Source organism: Abramis brama, assembly GCF_963993115.1.
Source record: "Abramis brama genome assembly, chromosome: 22".
Lineage (NCBI taxonomy): Eukaryota > Metazoa > Chordata > Actinopteri > Cypriniformes > Leuciscidae > Abramis > Abramis brama.
Genome location: NC_139984.1, coordinates 12,357,232 through 12,378,775, shown reverse-complemented (window position 1 = coordinate 12,378,775; position 21,544 = coordinate 12,357,232). Strand labels below are relative to the sequence as shown.

The following is a 21,544-nucleotide window of genomic DNA, read 5'->3' as shown; positions in this document are numbered from 1 at the left end:
AGGATGGAGGGTTCGGTGATCGGTTGAGAAGTGCCTGAACTTCAGCGTCGGTCCATCTATCGCTGTTTTCCATGTTCATGGAGTTACTTTGTGGATAATATGTAAACTGCGTGTTTACATGGTTTTAAAAATGGCAGATGCCAATGTTTTTGTATGGCATGTGTTCGGCCAATCAACGTACACTTAGTCACTGGTAGTTCCTATTGTGCTGGGTCATACTCTAACTCTACTTTGAAGTAGATGCTAATTTAGGGTGTTTCACACTTCTAGTTCGGTTTGTTTGGTATGGACTAAAAGAAAAAAACATTTAGTCCTTGTCCACTTAGCGTTCACATTGGCATTTTAACACCGAACCTTAAAATACTGAACCTAAAGGCATATGTTCAAAACCCTATTGGTTGGCTTTTCTTACGTATATTTTGAGACAGAACTTACCAAACATCCAAAACAATGCTATGTGCTGCGCTCGCTGTATGTGCGTAGCCTACATATGATGGTATTTCGACCAGATGAGAACTCGTGAAGAGCTTATAAAATGTGTAAAGGAGTCAAAACAGCGGCAGGAATCCCTCCGTCACACACAAAGATCTGCTGGTTCTGATGCCTGTACAGAACTGTGATAGGACATATCGTGACTTTGATGAGAAGTGGAAAAACAGCATCTTGTGACAAAGTGTCCCGTTTTTGGTTCGTTTACATGTCTTTGGTCCGAACCGCACCAGAGTTGTTTGGGAAGTGGACAGAGACCCATCTTTTAAGGGGTCTCGGTCTGCTTGTTTGTTGAACACTAAGGTTCGGATGGCAGTGCTCACACTTGTTCAAATGAACCGCACTAAAGCAACCGCACCAGAGTTCGTCTTAATCCAACCAAACCTGCCAAGTGTGAACACACCCTTATTCCCCCAAAAGGCGTCCCTATAACTGAAATCATTTAAGGTTCCTGCGGAGCAAACACGCCTAGGTGTGAACCTACAGAGCCTTTTTGTGAAATGGAAAGTTTCATTGGATGTTAAAGATTCTTCATGGAACCATCAATGGCAGTAAAGAAGCTTTTTTTTTTAAGAGTGTGGAATGATGAAACGCCATGACAGATTTTCTTATGAAGAAGGAAAGTGCTAAAACAGCATCATCACAAACCGAAGTGTTAACAGGCATCCGTGAGCGGTGTGAACATCTACATTGTTAAATCGTGATGCAGCAGTCTTCGTGATGTGCACATGAAAGAATGGTCACATATCGTTCAGACATTTAATTAATGAATGTTTAGCTCAGGAACAGAATGATGCATCACCCACAGTACCAACCACCGGAGCTACTCGATGAGTACCAGAAAAGCGCTAGTAAAGCATGCCAGACTCACTCGATTACTCCCTCTCTCTCTATTTCAATCTCGCTCTCTTACAGCTCGCATATCTTTCTTAGCACCATCAGTCTTCCCTGTGCTCCTGTAATACAGACATTTTAATGCAAACATAATTCATTAAATGCATTATTTTTAAGATAAACATTAAAGTGTCACTCAAAGCAACCCTTTGTCTATATAACTGCTGAGCATCTGAGCAACATTAATCTAGAAGTGCATCTCCTCTGTATTTAAAGGCCTAAAAATACCTGCACTCGACAGTGAACAGTCTCTTGTAAAAATGCACTGCTCCCACACTGGCAGAGTGGAAGTACCTGCATATGTAATGTTACATCAGATTTTTTCATCACTAAAAAGAGTACGGTTAACTTTACTCTTGGTCTTATTGATTGGTAGCACAGCCATGATGAAACAGTGGTCCATACAGAATAATCCAATAAACCTAAAGGTGACACTGTGGGGGATTCAAAGAAGTTATCTTCCTCACAATAGATTTTAAGCTCAGATTGAAAAAGATCAACTGCCATTTTCTCTTAATCTTTCCCAAGACAAAACAGGATTGATTGGTCATTGTGCATTATTTCCAGTCCAAAAAAGACACTTGACATCATGAATGCCTGACATTTCATATGTGTGTGTGTGTGTATATATATATATATAAATACATACTACATTAATACTTTTGTAATTCTTATTCTCAGTGGTGATTATCACAACAGTTTTACAGTAAAAATGTATATATAAATTTGTGATTAGCTCTATAATCTGTACACAAATTCGTAAAGGCCTCAGTCTCCTTTAAAATTCATTGGAATCGTAATCTCAGAGAGTAAGTAATAACTTTAAACGCATTAAAACGTGTTATTGTGGATGTGGCATTAGATTAACATCATGCACAGAAATGATTTACTGTAAGTCAAGTCAAGTCACCTTCATTTACATAGCGCTTTTAACAATATAGATTAGATTGTTTCAAAGCAGCTTTACAGTGATAATAGGAAATCAAAGTAACAGATTGTTGTGGCTTTACAGCAGCTCTAGAAAAAAGTTATTGTCCAGCTAAAAAGACATTAAATCATTCAACTATTAAAGACACAATCACAATCATAAAAATGATTGGTTGGTTAAACTTAAAAAGTAAGTAGCCTAATCTGGTTGCCTTAATAGTTTTAGTTCATAAAAAGGGCTGTCGCGATAACCGCAATATTGTAGTACCATGCTACTGACAAACCAATCATAGAGAACTGCAAGTAACCGCGATATGCGCGCGTTTTCTTTTTTCATAAGGCTACAGGCTACCCTTCTTGTTTTGAACTTCGTGCATGTGTATTGAAAGTTAAATAAGTTAATAATGATACAAGATGAACAAGACTGTTTATCATGGTGATTTGTACAGAGGCTTCGTGGATTTGCACTTAAGCCTAAAAAGTGAATGAGAGATCGACTGAGCGCGTGCGATTACCTGCGTCTGTCTTTGAGGTCAAGTCATATATATTCGTGAAAAGGTTGCGGTGTCCAAGGAAAGCGAAATATTTGTCGTATGACCCTTTTAAAGTTTAAGGATTTACCATGAATGGTGTCAGCGTCGGTCAGCATTCCACAGCGTGAGGAAGCCACGGGGGAAAAAAATCAGCGAGTCACACATTGAATCAATGTCATTGGTCTCTATTAAGTGGAGCATCAGCTTCAGCGTTACCCATGCGATGCATTGCTGGTCAGCTGAGCCTTGAAAAGTGGAGCTCAAAGTGAAAAATAATGAACACCTTGTTTCATTACATCTATCTTTTAATGAATCAGCATTTTTGAAAGTGTTCGTTGAATAAACCAACCCGATCTCACGGGAAAACGTACAAATTCTACGAGGTGGCTAATTCGTACGAATTCAAACGACCTCACTCGTACGAATTAGTGCGATTTTTGCAAAATCGTACATGTTTTACGAATTGCCCAATTCGTATGAATTCATACGAATGACCGAATCACCAAACGCCGCAAACAAACAGCAGCCGCCTTTTACAGTTCCTCCTGAACGAAAACAACGAGCTTATGATTTGAGACATGAGGTAGTTTAACGCCGTCTCTCGTGGGATCTTTTAAAGCTAGCTTGCTATTGCTAGCCTCTCTGAAATTACCTACCCTACCTTTAATACAAAACACGAGATTAGTTTATTCAACAGAAACTCAAAAATTATGTTTTCTGAACAACATGACAACAAATCATGGAAATATTTTTTTTCAGTGCAGTGACAGACAGCACTCGGTCAACGCACTCATTTAAACTGCTTATCAGAGTGAATGACAGAGACAGAGAAACATCATACAATTATTCCGTTCTACTAAATAATGACCCGGCAGTTGATTGTGACACATTTATTAGCCTTAGGGGCTGTTTACAACACCGTTTTCAATTAAAAACTGAAAACTTTATATGCATTTTGGCTGTTCATTTACACAACAACGTCATTTAGGTGGCCTGAAAACGCAAAGAGTTTCAAAGTGGAATTTTTTGAAAACGATACTCGTATCGTCTCAAACTACAAAGAGCGAAGTTGTGAAAGCAGTGACATCATGCACATGCGTATTACGTGTTCAGTCTACAGGCGTATAGTGTTTATTTACAAAGTGACATCACTAACTGCTGGCCTAGCATCAATAATACAGCGTTTCTACTCGTTTTCGCAGATCCTTGTGAACGGGGGTCGTTTTTACAACGTTGTCGTCTGCATGCGAAAAAAGGCAATGGAAAAACCTTTCCGTTTTACTTTTTAGTACATCATTGTCATGTAAACGTATTAGAGTGAAGAAATTGTGGCTTTTGGTGTCAATTTGAATTATAGAAGTAGCAAATTGATAGAATCATGTGATGTTATTATTATTGTTTTATTAGAAAACAAAAAAGGCATGGTTTAAAATAGGGCAGATTAAACATTGCTAATCTAGACAATTACAGTAATATGATCTGGTTAGTTAAAATTATTTGAAATAAAATCAATATTCAGGGGTTTAGGTAGAACTTACTGAATATATTGGCCTACCCTAATATAAAAAAATAAAATAGAATTTTAATCTAACCCTAATTGGGGGCTGAACACTCCCAATATCGAAATCCTAGAATTGTCCCTGCTATAGAGATAAATATATTAAATAATATATTAAATATTCAGCAGAATTAAAGCAAAAACAACAATTACTGCTTACAGTTGCATACATACATTTTTATATTATTATGTTGTACATCACAGTAATGAGAATCATAAAAAATAATGTCAATGCACAAAAACTTCGGGCTTAATTTTACTTAGTTTCTATTTCTAGTTTCTTAATATAGTACAGTCTTGTATTTCTTTCCTCTGAATTTAGGGTGTAATATGACCCAGACATTCACCCATTCAATGATGACAATGAATAGACACAAGCTATTTCAGACCACACTAAAATACTCCAAATCATAGACTCTATGGGATGTACAGCATCAAGAAACCTCACGGCTGGGACTACATCAGTTTCTTCTGGAGACACCATTGACCTGCTCTGTTGAATGCATGAATGCGCAGTCTCAGTGCGGAACCAAGGTATCAGACACTGTTGGCAATGTTGCCAAAGCAGCAAAAAAATGCATCTCATTTCATCAGGTCTTCCATAGCAAACCTGTATTAAATGCAAACAGAGATTGCACACGGAAGGATGTGCACGAGACAAAAGACAACGCGGATCCTCCCACAATGAAAAAAAAAAGGATCTAAATCTTTTTGTCTGCTCATTTTGAATTGTAGCATAAGCCACAGTTGGGTACATAATCTCTACACTGTCTGCTATGCTGTTTTGTCTCTCTTTCTCTCAACGTCTCGTTATAGCAACTATAACACAGGTCCGTGGGGAAATATTACTATGGTACCCAGATGCATTTCAACGGGATACAGACAAGAGCATCACATGCGGCGTAATTTGATTGATCTCAATCGTGCAGCAAACAACATTCAAATGAAAGTGGGGGCTATTAGCGCAGATTATGGAACCACTTTCACCTCCATCGCGCGTGGAAATGAAAAGCGCTTATTCTAATGGCATCTCCAGACAATAAATGCATCATCTTACCTGCGCTGTGCGAGAGATCAATGCCAGACTCGCTGAGGATGTTCGGGTCACTTTGAGATCTGCCTCTGTGCAGAAGACATTTGTCTATTCCGTCCGATGAAGCCATGAGGAGCTAGAAATAAAATATTGAAATCCCTTTCTGGGGCAGTCAAACCCGAAGGTGAGGCGAATGTGTCTCGGTCTAAGAGCATCCAGCAGCAGGCATGCTGTATTGGAACCCTTTACAGTCACTGTGTGTGTGTGCATGAGGGAGGGAGACCGAGTGTGTCTGTCATAAGGGCTGGGGTATTTGTGTGTGTGCACGCGCGCGCGCAGATGCCACCTTTATCCACTCCACAATGACCCACTGACAAGCGAGCATCCGTTCTGAATCACAGGATGCTAGCGCATGACGTTTTTACAGTGCTTTCATAAATGAATTCATTCATTTGGGCTTGTTATAAACAGTAGACCTTAGTAGCCTAGTGTTTCGTTCGGAACGAATCGGTGTTTTTGGACGGAACGACTCTTTTAATGTCCCCTTGAAATCAAAATTGATAGGCTAATTCTTGTTTTTGTTTTTTAAGGAACATTGCATTATTTTAAATGATTTATCCGTGCACATTATTATTATTATTTTAATGCATGTGTCTTTAACTTACCCCCCTATCATGCAGTGACATCTCTTCTCTGATGAAGAAGGCGGGACAACCTGTCACTCACAGCAAACCACGATCAAATCAATTCCCACAGGACAAAACCAAAATCCCAACCTACATTTTTTCTTGTTCGAAAAGTATCACTCGTATACATGCACTAAAAGACTACTGCAAAGTCTATTTCATGACGACTTTAAAACACACAATAGTATAAGAAAATGGTTGTGATGTGAAAGGATATCAAAGGGATAGTTCACCCAAAAATGAAAATTCTGTCAATACTCACCCTCATGTCGTTCTAAACCCGTATCTTCGGAACACAAATTAAGATCTTTTTGATAGACTTATCAAATCATTCTACGTTGTATGAACTGATTGGTTGGCCGTCACTAAGTTTACGTAGACAACTTCATATGCATATTTTTCTATACAAGGCCATGTTAGGTAAACTGCCGGCATATTTATGTAATCTTCTTAAAGGAACACTTCGACTTTTTGGGACTTTAGCTTATTCACCGTATCCCCCAGAATTAGATAAGTCCATACATACCTTTTTCATCTCCGTGTGTGCCGTAACTCTGTCTGACGCACCCACCGCTAGCCTAGCTTAGCACAAAGACTGGATGTAAATGGCTACAGCTAGCATACTAATCCCAATAAGTGACAAAATAACGCCAACATTTTCCTATTTACATGTTGTGATTTGTATAGTCACAGTGTATACAAATAACAAGGTCATATGAGACACATCCATTTTTTAAACGTTTAAATACTGGGAACTATTTTCTCAGAAGGCGAAGCACTGCTACTTGGGCGGAGTGATTAGCGCAGCACCCGAGAAGCGCCGTGGTGAGGAGCAGAGAGTTCGCTCAGAGTTGGAGTAATAGAGTCAGCAATTACTAGCTAGTAAATGCAAAGTTCACAATCATGGGTGTTCGCTGTATTGTAAAGAGCTGCGACAATAAACAGGGGAGACCAGGTAATACCATGATGTTTCATAGAATCCCAACCAAAAACGCTGACCTGATGAATCAGTGGCTACTTGCTCTGGATATAGATCCAAACACACATGTAGACATCATCAAGGACTATCGCGTTTGCTCAGAACATTTCACTTTTCATTTTTGAGAAACAGTGACCTTGTTTGTGAAATAGTAGGCTACTCCCGTTCTGATTCTCCCCTCGAACTCAGTCTGTTCGGCATCTTGTCTATCAGCTTCCAAAGTTTGTAACTCCTCGTCTGTGTATTCTGGCTCAAAACGATATGGTTCTGGATCTTGGTTTGATACCAAATAAAAATCCTCTGACAATTCCTCCAAGTCAGCCATGATCACGAATCACGTTCGCTACTAGCTTTAGTCACGTTGGTTTTGTTGACGGAACGACGCTTCTCGGGTGCTGCGCTAATCACTCCGCCCAAGTAGCAGTGCTTCGCCTTCTGAGAAAATAGTTCCCAGTTTTTAAACGTTTAAAAAATGGCTGTGTCTCATATGACCTTGTTATTTGTACACACTGTGACTATACAAATCACAACATGTAAATAGGAAAATGTTGGCGTTATTTTGTCACTTATTGGGATTAGTATGCTAGCTGTAGCCATTTACCTCCAGTCTTTGTGCTAAGCTAGGCTAGCGGTGGGTGCGTCAGACAGAGTTACGGCACGCACGGAGATGAAAAGGGTATGTATGGACTTATCTAACTCTGGGGGATACGGTGAATAAGCTAAAGTCCCCAAAAGTCGAAGTGTTCCTTTAAGAAGAATTCCAGCAGTTTTCATCTCCGTTCCTCCAGGTGGCTCTCTTACCAGGTTCCAAGGGTTTTTACTGAGCTGGGGAAGAAAGCGTTCTCTTACTTTGTGCTATGGTCTTGGAATAATTTGCAAAACTTGCTACATCTAAATGATTTAGTCCCATTAAATGAATTTAAGATCATGTTAAAATGCCATATAATTCAAAAATGTAACTGCCATATGTGACCTGTTCCTTTTTATGTGATGCTTGTTTGGTTGTTTTGACTATGTTGTATTTGTATTTAAATTGTAACTGGTGTGCCGTCTTGGCCAGGTCTCCCTCGGAAAAGAGATTCTGTCCCAAGGGACTTCCTGGTTAAATAAAGGTTAAATAAAAAAAAAAAAAATAGACAGCTTATAGACAGCTTATACGCTTAACAGATTGAATTTAGGCTTTATTCACATAAACATTCATCAACTCGCACATCAGTTGTGGTAAGCGGAAGCTCAAGCATGTTTGAGCTTAAAAACCAATGAGGTTCATTCTCGTGTTACGCAGCACGTTTGAGCTTCTGCAAGAACCAATGAGGTTCATTCTCGTGTTACGCAGCACGTTTGAGCTTCTGCAAGAACCAATGAGGTTCATTCTCGTGTTACGCAGCACGTTTGAGCTTCTGCAAGAACCAATGAGGATCATTCTCGTGTTACGCAGCACGTTTGAGCTTCTGCAAGAACCAATGAGGTTCATTCTCGTGTTACGCAGCACGTTTGAGCTTCTGCAAGAACCAATGAGGTTCATTCTCGTGTTACGCAGCACGTTTGAGCTTCTGCAAGAACCAATGAGGATCATTCTCGTGTTAAGCAGCACGTTTGAGCTTCTGCAAGAACCAATGAGGTTCATTCTCGTGTTACGCAGCACGTTTGAGCTTCTGCAAGAACCAATGAGGATCATTCTCGTGTTACGCAGCACGTTTGAGCTTCTGCAAGAACCAATGAGGTTCATTCTCGTGTTACGCAGCACGTTTGAGCTTCTGCAAGAACCAATGAGGTTCATTCTCGTGTTACGCAGCACGTTTGAGCTTCTGCAAGAACCAATGAGGATCATTCTCGTGTTAAGCAGCACGTTTGAGCTTCTGCAAGAACCAATGAGGTCCATTCTCGTGTTACGCAGCACGTTTGAGCTTCAGCAAGAACCAATGAGGTCCATTCTCATATTACTCAGCACGTTTGTGCTTCTGCAAGAACCAATGAGGATCATTTGAGCTTCTGCAAGAACCAATGAGGTCCATTCTCGTGTTACGCAGCACGTTTGAGCTTCTGCAAGAACCAATGAGGTCCATTCTCGTGTTACTCAGCACGTTTGAGCTTCTGCAAGAACCAATGAGGTCCATTCTCATGTTACTCAGCACGTTTGTGCTTCTGCAAGAACCAATGAGGTTCATTCTCGTGTTACGCAGCACGTTTGAGCTTCTGCAAGAACCAATGAGGTTCATTCTCATGCGTCATGCAGGTTCGGGTGAGCTTCTGCTTATGTTCGCCGATCAATGTTTATAGAATAAATGGAAAATTCAATCTGTCCTATGATCATATAAAGCGATATTGTCTCTTCAGAAAATTTGGACTAAATCGCTCAATGAATCAGTTTTATGATCTCTTTATAAACTTTTTGAAGTGTGAAAGTGTCTGTTGTAGCGTAGCTGAAAGCTCTCAGATTTCATCAAAAAGATCTTCATTTGTGTTTCGAAGATAAGCGAAAGTCTTACGGGTTAGAGTGAGTAATTAATGACATCATTTTTATTTTTGGGTGAACTAACCCTTTAATAATGCTGCATTCACGGCATGTCGCAATTACCATAGACTCGATATGACAAAACATTATGGAGCTGTTCACATCCTCAGACTGGGAATTATGATATGTGACACCATCAACGCCTAAATGAATCCTTGTGGTACAAGGAGCTCTCCGAAAATTCCCATCTTACAAGCTGTAATTACGAGCTCTGGAGGACGTGAACGCTTTTTACAAGTTGAAATCTTGAAATTACGGTAATTTCAATGTGGCGTGAACGCACCTTAACCCCTTCACTGAGTGTTTTGAGGCTAAGCGACATTTGGATTGGATTGGATTTTGTTCATAATCTTATTGAGTGAAACTGGACTGAATCTTATTCATGAACAAATTAAATGATCTTAGTCATTTTCTCATTTAACGGTAAGCGTGCAGTTTACGCTTAAAACTACCCTCTTATATACTGTAGGCTACCATCAATAATACCCTCTTGTGAGTCATTTAAATATAATTCTCCACGCTTACTCTTAAATTAGTAGCCTACATGTCTAAGGTTTTACTTGTCTTGTAAAAGGCGGTCTTGTAAAAGTGGCTAAATGGAACTACAGAGTCTGTCATGGGACATTGAACATCATCAGCCGAACAATGTTAACTCATCTCCTCACTAGCCTGCTTCCACATTATTATTCAGAACATCAAATAAATGATTTATAGTAACACAATATGACACTCAATTGTCACAAGGTACTGGTGCAGTAAGGGCCACTGAACGAATCTGAATGAGTATTTTAAACCAAAGGAAATCAAAGTTTCTGGATCTTGAGCATCCAAGAGCGACACCGCAGGCAGAGACGTGTAGTTACATTGAAATTAACTAATGTACTTGATGTAATCATAGCAACGTTATTCAAATAATTATTCATCATTACTTGCGATATTATTAATAGCTAGGCTATATTATTCATAACATCAGAACCCCCTGTAATATAATTAAAGTTCAACAGTAGTAGTAATTAATAAGCTTATAGTGGGTTTCTGAATAGCAATAAAGTTAATCTAGCATTTCTTCCTTCACATAAATACTGATATTTAGAATAATACTGATATTTATTTACAATTAATTATAATCTTGTGCACTGTTGCGTGGAATTGACCATAACAGAAGAATCTCTTCTCCTGTTGGTCAAATTCTAGATTCCTCTCTCCCATTGGTCAAATTTCAACATACCCTTCGCTGATTGGTCAATTCTGTCAACCACATCCAGGAAGTGTTGCCGCGAGAGAAACCGTAGCAAAAATGGCAGCGCACAGGTGCGGTTTGTCTCTAATAATCATTTTGATTGTTTCTAGTTTAGCTCACCCCAGTAGCTGTGACACGCTTGAAAAATCAGACGACAATACAGGAGAAAAACAGAGCGTATCAGACGCTCTGCGAGAAGTGAATGCCGATGAAAGCATCGCTGGAGAGAAAATTAATGAAAGGCAATGGCAGTCGACTGATGTTGAGCTGGACAGAAGCGATAGCACGAAAGACAGCGAATCTTTTAGACTAGCACCTGCGAAAGATCAGTTTGAGGAGGAGCTGGTCATCCGGCCCCTGCACTCCGGGGACATTTATGCCAGCTTCCAGTTCCGCACACTATGGGATACTGACTTCCTGCAAGAGGGACAGAAAGGTGAGTTATCATCGCTGTAGAAGAGACCCATTACCTAAAGAATTTGTCTTTGTGCATCACAAAGCATGCTAGCATATTACACACACACGGGCAAATACACACACATGGAATATATAAATACATTTTTAAAAAAGAAAAGAAAATGGATTTAGAAAAATTAAGTCAAATCTAGTTCTACATTCAAACCAGGAACAAGGAACCAGGACAAATCTTATTTTCTTGGAATAATATGGAATATTACAGTATACATGATTTATCTCTGCACATCACTAATGTTCATGTAAAATATCAAAATTGAAACTACTGCGGAAAAAAAGACACCTACATCTTGGATGCCCTTGAGGTAAGCTAAAACATACCAAAATTTTATTGCTCTTGCATCGACTTCTCTGATGACGTGTTCACTGGCAGCAGGTGTTTGACACCACAACAGATACTCAAATTACAGACTCTGAGGTGTGCTTTTTGTACAACATAAACAAAAATGAGACCTGTCAGTGTGTAATGTGACAGCATAGGAAAAAAGCAAGTCCCACCCTACATTTTTTCTTGTTCAAGAAGCCGTTTCACTCAGATGTACATCACAATAGGGAAAAAACTTCAGTTTCATGAAGACTTTAAATTAAATATCCCAAAAGCCTCTTTTTGTAGTAGTCTTTGTAGTCGATCCCCCTTCCTGATAGATCCAGTCACTGTTTCTAAACCAATCATTTGTAAGTGGAAGTGTTAGAATTGTTCAGATGCATATTGTACTGGCATGGGATAATCTTCTGATGAAAAAAAGCGTTAGAGCCACACCTACCTATTACATCATCAAGGACCAATGGTAGATTAAAGGTGTTTACCATTCAGAGCTAACTTTTCCAGAAAATTTGTTTTGTTTCATACTCTTTAAATGAATGTTGTTTTGGCTTGATTTTGTTCAAAATTTTGTCACACCAACTCGTTCTCCTTTTGTTTCAGTTGTATCTGAATCGTGATCACATATGTGACCCTGGACCACAAAACCAGTCATATGGGCCATTTTTTGAAATTGAGATTTATACACCATGTGGAAGCTGAATAAATAAGCTTTCCATTGATGTATGGTTTGTTAGGATAGGACAATATTTGGCCGAGATACAACTATTTGAAAATCCGGAATATGAGGGTGCGAGAAAATCGCCTTTAAAGTTGTCCATTTATGTTCGCGATTGTGCTGCATTCACTCACAAAAATAAATGTTTTAGATATTTACAGTAGGAAATGTACTAATTATCTTCATGGAACATGATCTTTACTTGATATCCTAATGATTTTTGGCATAAAAGAAAAATCAATAATTTTGACCCATACAATGTATTGTTGGCTATTGCCACAAATATACCCGTGCGACTTATGACTGGTTTTGTGATCCAGGGTCACATATGCGTCTTAAACTTTGAAATTTACCCAGAGGTATATTGTCCTTCAAATGCTACTTTGTACAACTGCATTCAAACGGACACAAATTTCTTTGCTCTTACTGTTACTCTTCCACATTTTGAAATAATCGTAAAGTCATCAAAACTATAAACTAGCACCAATGGAGGGATTGGAATTAAGTAGAGACCCCAAAATGTTAAACAAATCAAAATGATCTCATTAAATGTTAAAGCAACACCCACAACTCTGCACACTTGGAGCTTCTCTCCACCATTTTCATAAGGTGCATTGTGGGATGCCTTTTAAGCAACACTGCATGCACAGTGATATGAACATTAATGATGGTGTCTGTTTTATCATATCAATTCGAGCCTTTGAGTTCTCATCCTTTGGAAGTTCATGCAAAGTGGATGTGCTTTCGCAACTACAGTGTTTTAGGGTCAAAGTAGACGTTGTTCGCGGGCAGCCAATGAAGACCATAGGCTGATATTATGCAAATTTGTTTCAAACCTACGTAGGTTCGTGCAGGAAGTAAGACTGCAGTTACTGACGACTGACAATTTCAGGCCGTCCTGATCGTTATTTTAGGAGACAATAACTCAATTTATCGTGCACTTTGATCTTTGCAGATCTTTTACATTTCACATCACCCATTATATGAATATAAGGTAATATCTGAAAAAGCATAATAGGGGCTCTTTAACATTTGATTTCATGATTTGTCTTTTTTGCCTACAGTTTCTCACTACCGGCTGTTCCCCAAATCCCTCGGCCAAGTGCTGTCCAAGTTTTCGGTGCGAGAGCTGCACATCTCCTTCACGCAGGGCTTCTGGAGGACCATGCAGTGGGGGCAGCCCTTCATCCCCTCTCCACCTGGAGCAGAGCTGTGGGTCTGGTTCCATCACACAGTCAGCGAGTGAGTAGTTACATGTGCTTTAATCATTTTAAAAGAATCCCTGATTCATAAGCATATTATATTTATTCTGCAATTTGAACAGAATAGAATGTAACCCCAAAATGGATTAACAGTCCACTGTTAACACTGACTTTTGTTGAATTCCCAGTGTGGATGGAAACTGGAAGGAGCTTACCAACGTCCTCTCTGGAATCTTCTGTGCGTCTCTGAACTTCATTGACCTGACCAACACAGTACAGCCCAGTGCTTCTTTTAAACCGCTGGGTCTGGGGAATGGTACGGCCCTTTGAGTTCATTATAGAGTGAGCGTGTTCACACTGACAGCAGTTTGCAGCGATGAAGCAACTGGAGGTCATTCATTCTGACGTGCACTTGTTTGGCATGAAATCATTTTTAAATGCATGTTATTGATCTTATTATGTGGAGATCTGCCTCCATCGAATCAACAACAGGTGGACAGATCCAAGTCCCTGCCCTAATTTTTTCCCAATAATTCATTTTTACTTTGTACGTCACAGTACGGAAGAAAATATGTTACTTTGCGACTTTAATTGTTGAACTTTTAGGTTTCAGTCAATGTCACATCAGCAGGAGATTTATCTTTATTTAAATTCACCCTGAAAGCTCACACTATATTTTTAAAGCAACAAATTAACGTTTATGTACTTGATTTTGATATTTTTCTCTCTAAACAGCTACAGATCACCGTTTTCTACGATATGCCACATTACCACGTGAAATCGTGTGCACTGAGAATCTGACACCCTGGAAGAAACTTCTCCCTTGTGGTTCTAAGGTTCAGATCATCACCTGTGATTTTAATAATTGGTCATTTAAAAGAAGGCATCAAATGCATTGATTTATGCCTTTTTCTTCTCTGCAGGCAGGTCTGGCTGTTCTTATGAAGTCAGAGAAGCTGTTTCACAGCAGTTTCCACTCTCAAGCTGTTCACATCAGACCTGTCTGTCAGGTAAGGGTCTTTTCAAAGCTCTCTTTAAAAATACAGAAATTATGTTCTGGCACAGACTGTACATTGTCTGGAAAATTCCTTGCATCCTGATGACCCTCAAGACATTCTCTTTTAGGATGAACATTGCACAAATAAAGCATGGGAGCTGAGACAGACTCTCAATGTTGTGTTTGATCTCTTCACTTCAGGCCAAGGCAAAAAGGGTGAGTAATAAATTAATGTTCGATGTTAGAATAAAATCTCCTTTCCAATTTTAGTGCGGCCACTATACGTAAGCCATTCGTTGGGTGTTTAAGCAGAAGTGTGTAAAAAGACTGTCTCTCTGCCGCTTTTGAAATATTGCTCGGTATGAGAAACCTGTTTGAAAAAGACTACATGTGCACCAATAATGTGACTATTTATTTCCATTAATCAGAGTAAGGAAGGAGTTAATTGCAGTAAGATGTTTACGTCACAAGCAAAACCTTTCACTCCTGTTTACATACGATTTTCATTATTCTGATTATTCTTTAAGAAATGTGATTGTTTTTGCCGCCATTATTCACATACCTCAATGCACAGCACATACAGTAGATGTGTTACTGGCCAAACTCTTCCAGCGCACATGGATTTGTTTGTTGATTCTTTGCTAAAATGTCTCCAATTCAATGTTTTTGACCATCAATGTACTGCATTATATTCATGTTGTCAACATGAACTTGGCACTTTTGGTCATTGTGGAATAAATGCGATTTAAGTATTATATGTCTGAATATTGCGATTCAAATCGGCAGATGTCATGTTTTACAATGATTATGGTTGCAACTATTATAAACTTAATTGCATCAATTTGATTTAAGTGTTGTGTTTACATGAGTTTCACAGGTTTAATTGCAATATTGCCTAAATCTCATGAATAAAAAATAAGAGGAAATCTAAATATAAGTGTCTAGACTCTAGACTCATACATTATTTTTGCAATTACACACCTGAAGCAAATACTATGCATAGTCCGTCTGCATATTCATTACTATGCACTATCATCTTTCGACAGAGTGGTCCCTGTTTAAGATGTTTTCTCGAACACTGACAGAGGCATGTCCTCTTGCTGCTTCTAGTAAAGTCTATGTGGACATCACAGACAACCCTGAGGTGAAACAAAGACCATGAATACTTTTGATCTGCTTTGTGATGATTTGTAATTTGATCATTTTACACTGTAGTTTTCTGCTGTTTTCAGTCAGTTTGTTTGAGCGTTATGCTGTTTGTCCAACAGGGGGAGCTGTTTGAGTTGAGCCCTGCCACTCCTCTGCTCAGCCAATCTGTAGTGCTGGGGGATCGCAGGACATATTCAGTATATGACCTGACCAGAGCTGAGACGTTTGGCCAGTTACGGTCACTCAATCTCCTACTGCGCTGGAAAGGGGACAGCGGTATGAATGAGTTTAATTGATGGTGTTGTTCTTATGGACTTTATCCTGATTGCCCTATGATATACATTGTAAAACTATGATGGTTTCAGCATTATTATTGTATAAAAATATAAAAGGTAAAAATAACTGGAACTATTTACGTTATTGTTACACGGTAACAATCTAATGTACTTTGGAACATACTCATTTTTAAAAATAATTCTTTAAATCTCTGGCTGTGTTTTAGGTGATATGCTGCGTCCTCTGCTTCATGCAGAGCGGTACGTGGCTGGTTTTGGGCTGCAGACAGGGGAAATTCACACAGTCATCTATAATAACCACCCATATCGGGCTTTTCCTGTACTGCTGATGGATTCAGTGCCCTGGTATCTGCAGCTGTACATTCACACCCTGACAGTCACCAGCAAGTCCCGTGATAACAAACCCAGTGAGTTTATTCTACAATTATCTTGGATTGCAAACTTTATGTATGGTTTGTATAAATTTATTGCTAGTTTTAGGGCAGTTCTTCAATTATGGGCACTTGAATCATCTTTAAATGTACTATAATATAAATTTAGAGAGCATTTATTTATATATATATATATATATAAATAAATGCTCTCTAAATTAGAGAGCATTTATTTATATATATATATATATATATATATATATATATATATATATATATATATATATATAAATGCTCTCTAAATTTATATTATAGTACATTTAAAGATAATTATATATAATTTCACGGTATTTCTGTCTTTACTGTGTTTTTGATATATAAATGCATAGATAAAAATTTTTTTTCCAAAAACATACAGTATATTGGCATATATACTTATAAACTTATATATACTTCTTGTATTCTTACATTTATAAATGTATTGTAGTGGGGAAGTTAAAACATCTCGTGACTGTAACCCTGTTCCCTGAAAAAGCGGGAACGAGATGCTGCACTTATTAGTTAACGCATTAGCGAGTTAGCGCTATGGGAAAACATCTTTGTTTGACCGGTTGTGAAGTATGTGTGGCAAACACGGCAAGAACTTTAAATAACCTCTGACGTCAATGAAATGCTCGCTCGTGAGGTATGAATAGACGTAAAACGGGTGCGCTTTCAGGTCACTTTGTCTGAAGAGACTGCTTCTTCAGGGAACAGGATTACAGTCAAGTAACCCGAGATGTTTCCTATCAAAAGCTACTCTCAATGCTGCGCAGAGTAAGCGCTATGGGAACGAGAATACCAACGCTACCACACTGGAAGTGTCTGGACCCCTCAAGGTTGTGTAGTGAGTGCGCACAAACATAAGACATGAGCTTGGGTTGTCGCCTCAAGGGCATGTGAGCCCGTAGTAACATGAGCATCCACACTATAAAATCTGAAAAATGTGTGCGGAGAGGACCAGCCTGCCGCATCACATACTTGTTGCAAGGGGGCGCCTCTTACCAAAGGCCTGGAGGATGCAACCATAGTTCGAATTACAAAGGGACAGAAATATCAGTTTTGGGGGGGTCAGATAATTTTTCTGATATTGTGAAAAAATATAATTACAGTTACAATACAAGTCAACTCCTATTTTCACTGTAGGAACATTTTAATGTAAAGCGATTTCAGACACCCCTATTGTGGACTGTACCATTTTTAACCACCGTGGCTAGAAGCAACGGAGATAGAGAACGACTTCAACTTCTCAAGCAAGTGTCAACGCTGAATGACAAAACGCTAGTTTCATAAAGTATCATTCTTTTCAACATTCCTTATTTGTATATTCAAAAATATTTAAAATAATCTAATTTAATACAGTTATAATTTTTCAATGTAAATTATTTAATTTTATTGGTAACAGCCTAGTGTCTAATTATTTTAATTGAATATATTTATCAAATTTAAGAATTTGAAATGAAAGATGGAGCATACATTTAATAAAATTAGGGGAAAATGCCCTTTATAAAGGTACAAAAAATTATTCTGAGTGTTTTCAAACAGTGATGTAATGAAACATTGACAATTTAAGCTTGAAGAGAGTAAAGCCTATGTTTAGGCTATTAAGGAAAAGTAATTTTGCCAAAAGAAGAACTTTTATTTTAAATAAATGTTCATTTTAAATCAGCCTACTTCAGTGTGATATGTTACCATATTATCATGCTTAACACTGAGAATTTGAATAATTATAATGTGATGATCAGATGCAGATATCTAAATCAAAGAATATGGGTCGTTTGCGGGTGGATTATTTATTTGTAATAGTGGATTTGAGTGACTCAAAGTGCAGATTAATGAATTTATCTTTAAAATGTACAAAATTTTCTTCCGGGGGGGCATGCCCCCGGACCCCCCTAGAGGTACCAAGCTCCACCAACAAAAAAATGTGGGAAACACATTAGGCTATATGATGATCTACAAAAAAATACAAATTTAATTATCTTATTATTAAAATACATTATTATGATTTTACCACCTCCGCCTCATTTTGAGCCAGGGAAAACCCTGAAATAGGCAATAGGCTTCTTGTAAAGGTATTACTTTTTCTAGTAATTAGAATGGTATTTCAGTGCACTTAACTTCTAACTTTTGGGAGTTGATCAAAACAGTTCTCTTTTGGATATATAATAACAATGAGATATTCTGTAGCCTACTGATTATCAGTTTGTCGCATGTTTAGACCTTGTATGTGTGTTGCACAACACAAGTTGCACTTGGCGATCACGGTGGGGATTGATATGGTAGTGGACCATGATGGTCATAGAAGAAGGGAAGGGGCAGATCCCCCTCAATTATGGTGGGGTAATTCGCACTCTGGATGCAACCCCCCTGGTGGAATAAGCCCTGACTCCTAAAGGCAAAGCTTGACCATGCACCTCGTAGGCTAGAGCAGTGGTTCCCAAACTGGGGTATGTGAGGTGACAGAAGGGGGTACGCGTACAAAATGCTGAGGTTTGCCGTTCATTTAATTCGACCCTACCTTAAAACAATATCAAAACCGAGCATGTATTTCTAACTGGCAAAATGCTGTAAATACTTGACATCCAATCAAATGTCCTCATCTTTTGCAGTGAAAACTGCATATGACAGATTGCGGGCAGAGTTTTTCTGCCTTAGCGAATCGCGTTACATTACTGTCATTCTCGACAATGCACCTTTGTAAAAGTGAAACAAGTATAAACAAGTAAAAACTTGTTGACGGACCATGGCCAGGACTACCGGGAGCAGAGCGAAGAGGTTCTCTTCTACTTCGTAAAATCTTTCCCAAATCTGTTTGACTATCTCGGGGTGGCATTTGACTATCCCTGTGTGTCACAGCCTGACAGAAAGACTGCTCCCACATTCAAATGCCCAGGAATGTAAATCGCCCTGAGGGACAGGAGCTTGTCCTGATTCCAAAGCAGAACCTTTTTAAACAGTGCGAATGCAGTCCGCCTTGGAGATTTATGTAGGTGACTACTGAAGTGTTGTCCACCCGCACTAGGACATGGTAGCCCCTTAACTGTTGGAGGAAGTACATCAGGGTCAGAAATACAGCCATCAATTCAAGGCAATTGATGTGACAATTGAGATGATGACCTTTCCAGATTCACAACAAAGATGTTTTCCCAAAGCGCAACTCGGCGCATCGAGAGTAGCTTTTGATAGGGATCGTCTGAGTAGGGAAATGTAGTTTCAACATTCTTAAAAATGAGGAAGTAAAAAAAATTTAAAGGCACAATAATAAAGTTTAAAGCTATTAGAAACTATCATTTTTTTTCTTTTTTCTTTTTTTAAATCATCCTTAGTGGACAGAAAAGGTCTGGTTCATGCTCAGGAACATAAAGAGTTTATAGACCTTTGTTCCTTGTCCTTTAGGTTACATTCACTACCAGCCCGCTAAAGACCGCCATCGTCCTCATCTACTGGAGATGCTGATCCAGTTACCGCCTCACTCGATGACAGAGGTCACGGTACAGTTTGAAAGGGCCCTGCTCAAATGGACTGAGTACACCCCTGATCCCAACCACGGCTTCTACGTTGGGTAAGACTCTTGCTTATCAAGCATTTTGAAAGATACATTTCTTTTTGTAATTCATATATATATGCTAAAATGTCATTATTGTTGTAAGAGTTTGTTACTCATCTTGTCTGCCACTCCCTATATCTGACTGATGTTCCATAAATGTTATTTGCAGATCCTCTGTGGTCAGCGCCCTTGTGCCAAGTATGGTTGCAATGAACACCAACTTCACACAAGACCAACCGTTGTTTAGCAGTTTGTAAGTAAACTGGCCTTGGTGTTAATAGTAAACAAGTGTGCCTTATTTGTTTTGGTTCTTTGTAACATTTTCACCTCTGACTTCCAGTGTCCCAGTCAAAGAAGAATCAAGCTACTTTGTTCGAGTGTACACCGAACCCCTGCTGGTAAATCTACCCACGCCTGACTTCAGCATGCCCTACAACGTCATCTGCCTCACCTGCACGGTGGTCGCGGTGGGGTACGGCTCCTTTTACAACTTGCTGACCCGCACGTTCCAGGTGGATGAACCGAGTCCACCGCTGGCCAAACGATTGGCCAACCTCGTTCGTCGCATAAGGGGAGTGCCACTGCTGACCTAACTGCCGAGAGCAGGTCTGATGCCTGAAATGTCCATATTAGGCAGCTGAGAGAATCATGACTCTAAAACGGCATCTGCTGGAGTTTAAAGATGCTTTTCAAGGACTCGATGCCAAGTGACTGTTCTGAACTTTTGGTGAACAAATGAGCTTCCAAGACAGATGGATTAGCCACCTTTTTATGTTTTGTTTTGTGAGTCACAAACAAAGATTAGCCACTGTTTTTTTTTTGTCCAGTCACATAAGCAAAGACTTTTTTTCTGCAGTGTTTTTAGAGAACCATAGTTTGAACGTGAACGTTTCTCACAGGAACTGCATGGTTCGAGCATCTGGGATAAATATACATGGAAGAGCGTGATGTTAAGTCGTCTCAGTTTACGCCACCTCTTTGAGAGCGTAACCAAGTGTAACAGAAACAGACACTACAATCCAACTACTGAAAATTGATGTCTAAGAATGTGTCAAGTATTTTCCACTTTCTGTAATGCACTGATATTCAAATATGTGTTGTTTTGCCTTTATTTTTGTGCATTTGCCTGTGGGCTGACCACATAATGACTTCCAGACTGTGTGTTATTGAATTCAAATTCTGAAGCAGCTCTTTAACATTGGTTAACTTTCCCATAATAAATTAACTGGAAACCCATAACGTGTTGAGAACGTTTTTTGTTCATGCCATAAGGGATTTTGAGGAAGAATGCATGTGTATGTATATGGCATGGTAGTTTGTTATACACATATGCAGGTAATGTAGTTAAACAGATTTGTAGTAACTCACTGGTTCCACTGATCAAATCTAACTATCCAAGTAGTACCATCATCCGCTTAGCTATTTTTGCCTGGCTCTACAGACACAAGTATGTCAGTGTACACAGTGTCCTAACTAGGCACAATGCAAAACATTTCCAGCAGGAAGCAATTTGTCTCTCCAGAATGAATGTGAAACTGCTGTGCAACATGATACAGTCCAAGCCAGAAGAGA

General features: G+C 39.0%; 2 protein-coding genes across 2 annotated transcripts in view; one reads left to right on the top strand and one right to left on the bottom strand.

The window, feature by feature from the left end:
* Positions 1-5,712, bottom strand: part of phactr3a (phosphatase and actin regulator 3a) — a 38,776-nt gene extending 33,064 nt beyond the window's left edge. Inside the window, exon 1 of the mRNA XM_084099888.1 lies at positions 5,459-5,712. Coding sequence (XP_083956014.1) covers positions 5,459-5,564 — 106 coding nt within the window. The 5' untranslated portion in view covers positions 5,565-5,712. The remainder of the gene's footprint in view (positions 1-5,458) is intronic.
* A 5,147-nt stretch (positions 5,713-10,859) lies between these two features.
* Positions 10,860-21,211, top strand: LOC311073298 (GPI transamidase component PIG-T-like). Its single transcript, XM_084098916.1, has 12 exons — positions 10,860-11,290; positions 13,433-13,610; positions 13,759-13,886; positions 14,306-14,406; positions 14,494-14,580; positions 14,696-14,783; positions 15,614-15,711; positions 15,836-15,992; positions 16,219-16,419; positions 19,822-19,987; positions 20,142-20,225; positions 20,313-21,211. Exons 1-12 carry the CDS (start codon positions 10,912-10,914, stop codon positions 20,563-20,565), a joined length of 1,920 nt encoding a protein of 639 aa, XP_083955042.1. The 5' UTR covers positions 10,860-10,911; the 3' UTR covers positions 20,566-21,211.
* The last annotated feature ends 333 nt before the right edge of the window (positions 21,212-21,544 follow it).

Bases quoted from the DNA above. Each gene is read 5' to 3' on its own strand.
- LOC311073298 (XM_084098916.1), top strand. From the start codon at position 10,912: ATGGCAGCGCACAGGTGCGGTTTGTCTCTAATAATCATTTTGATTGTT. The intron at 14,581-14,695 runs GTAAGGGTCTTT...ATTCTCTTTTAG, and splicing joins ACATCAGACCTGTCTGTCAG to GATGAACATTGCACAAATAA. The intron at 15,993-16,218 runs GTATGAATGAGT...GCTGTGTTTTAG, and splicing joins GCGCTGGAAAGGGGACAGCG to GTGATATGCTGCGTCCTCTG.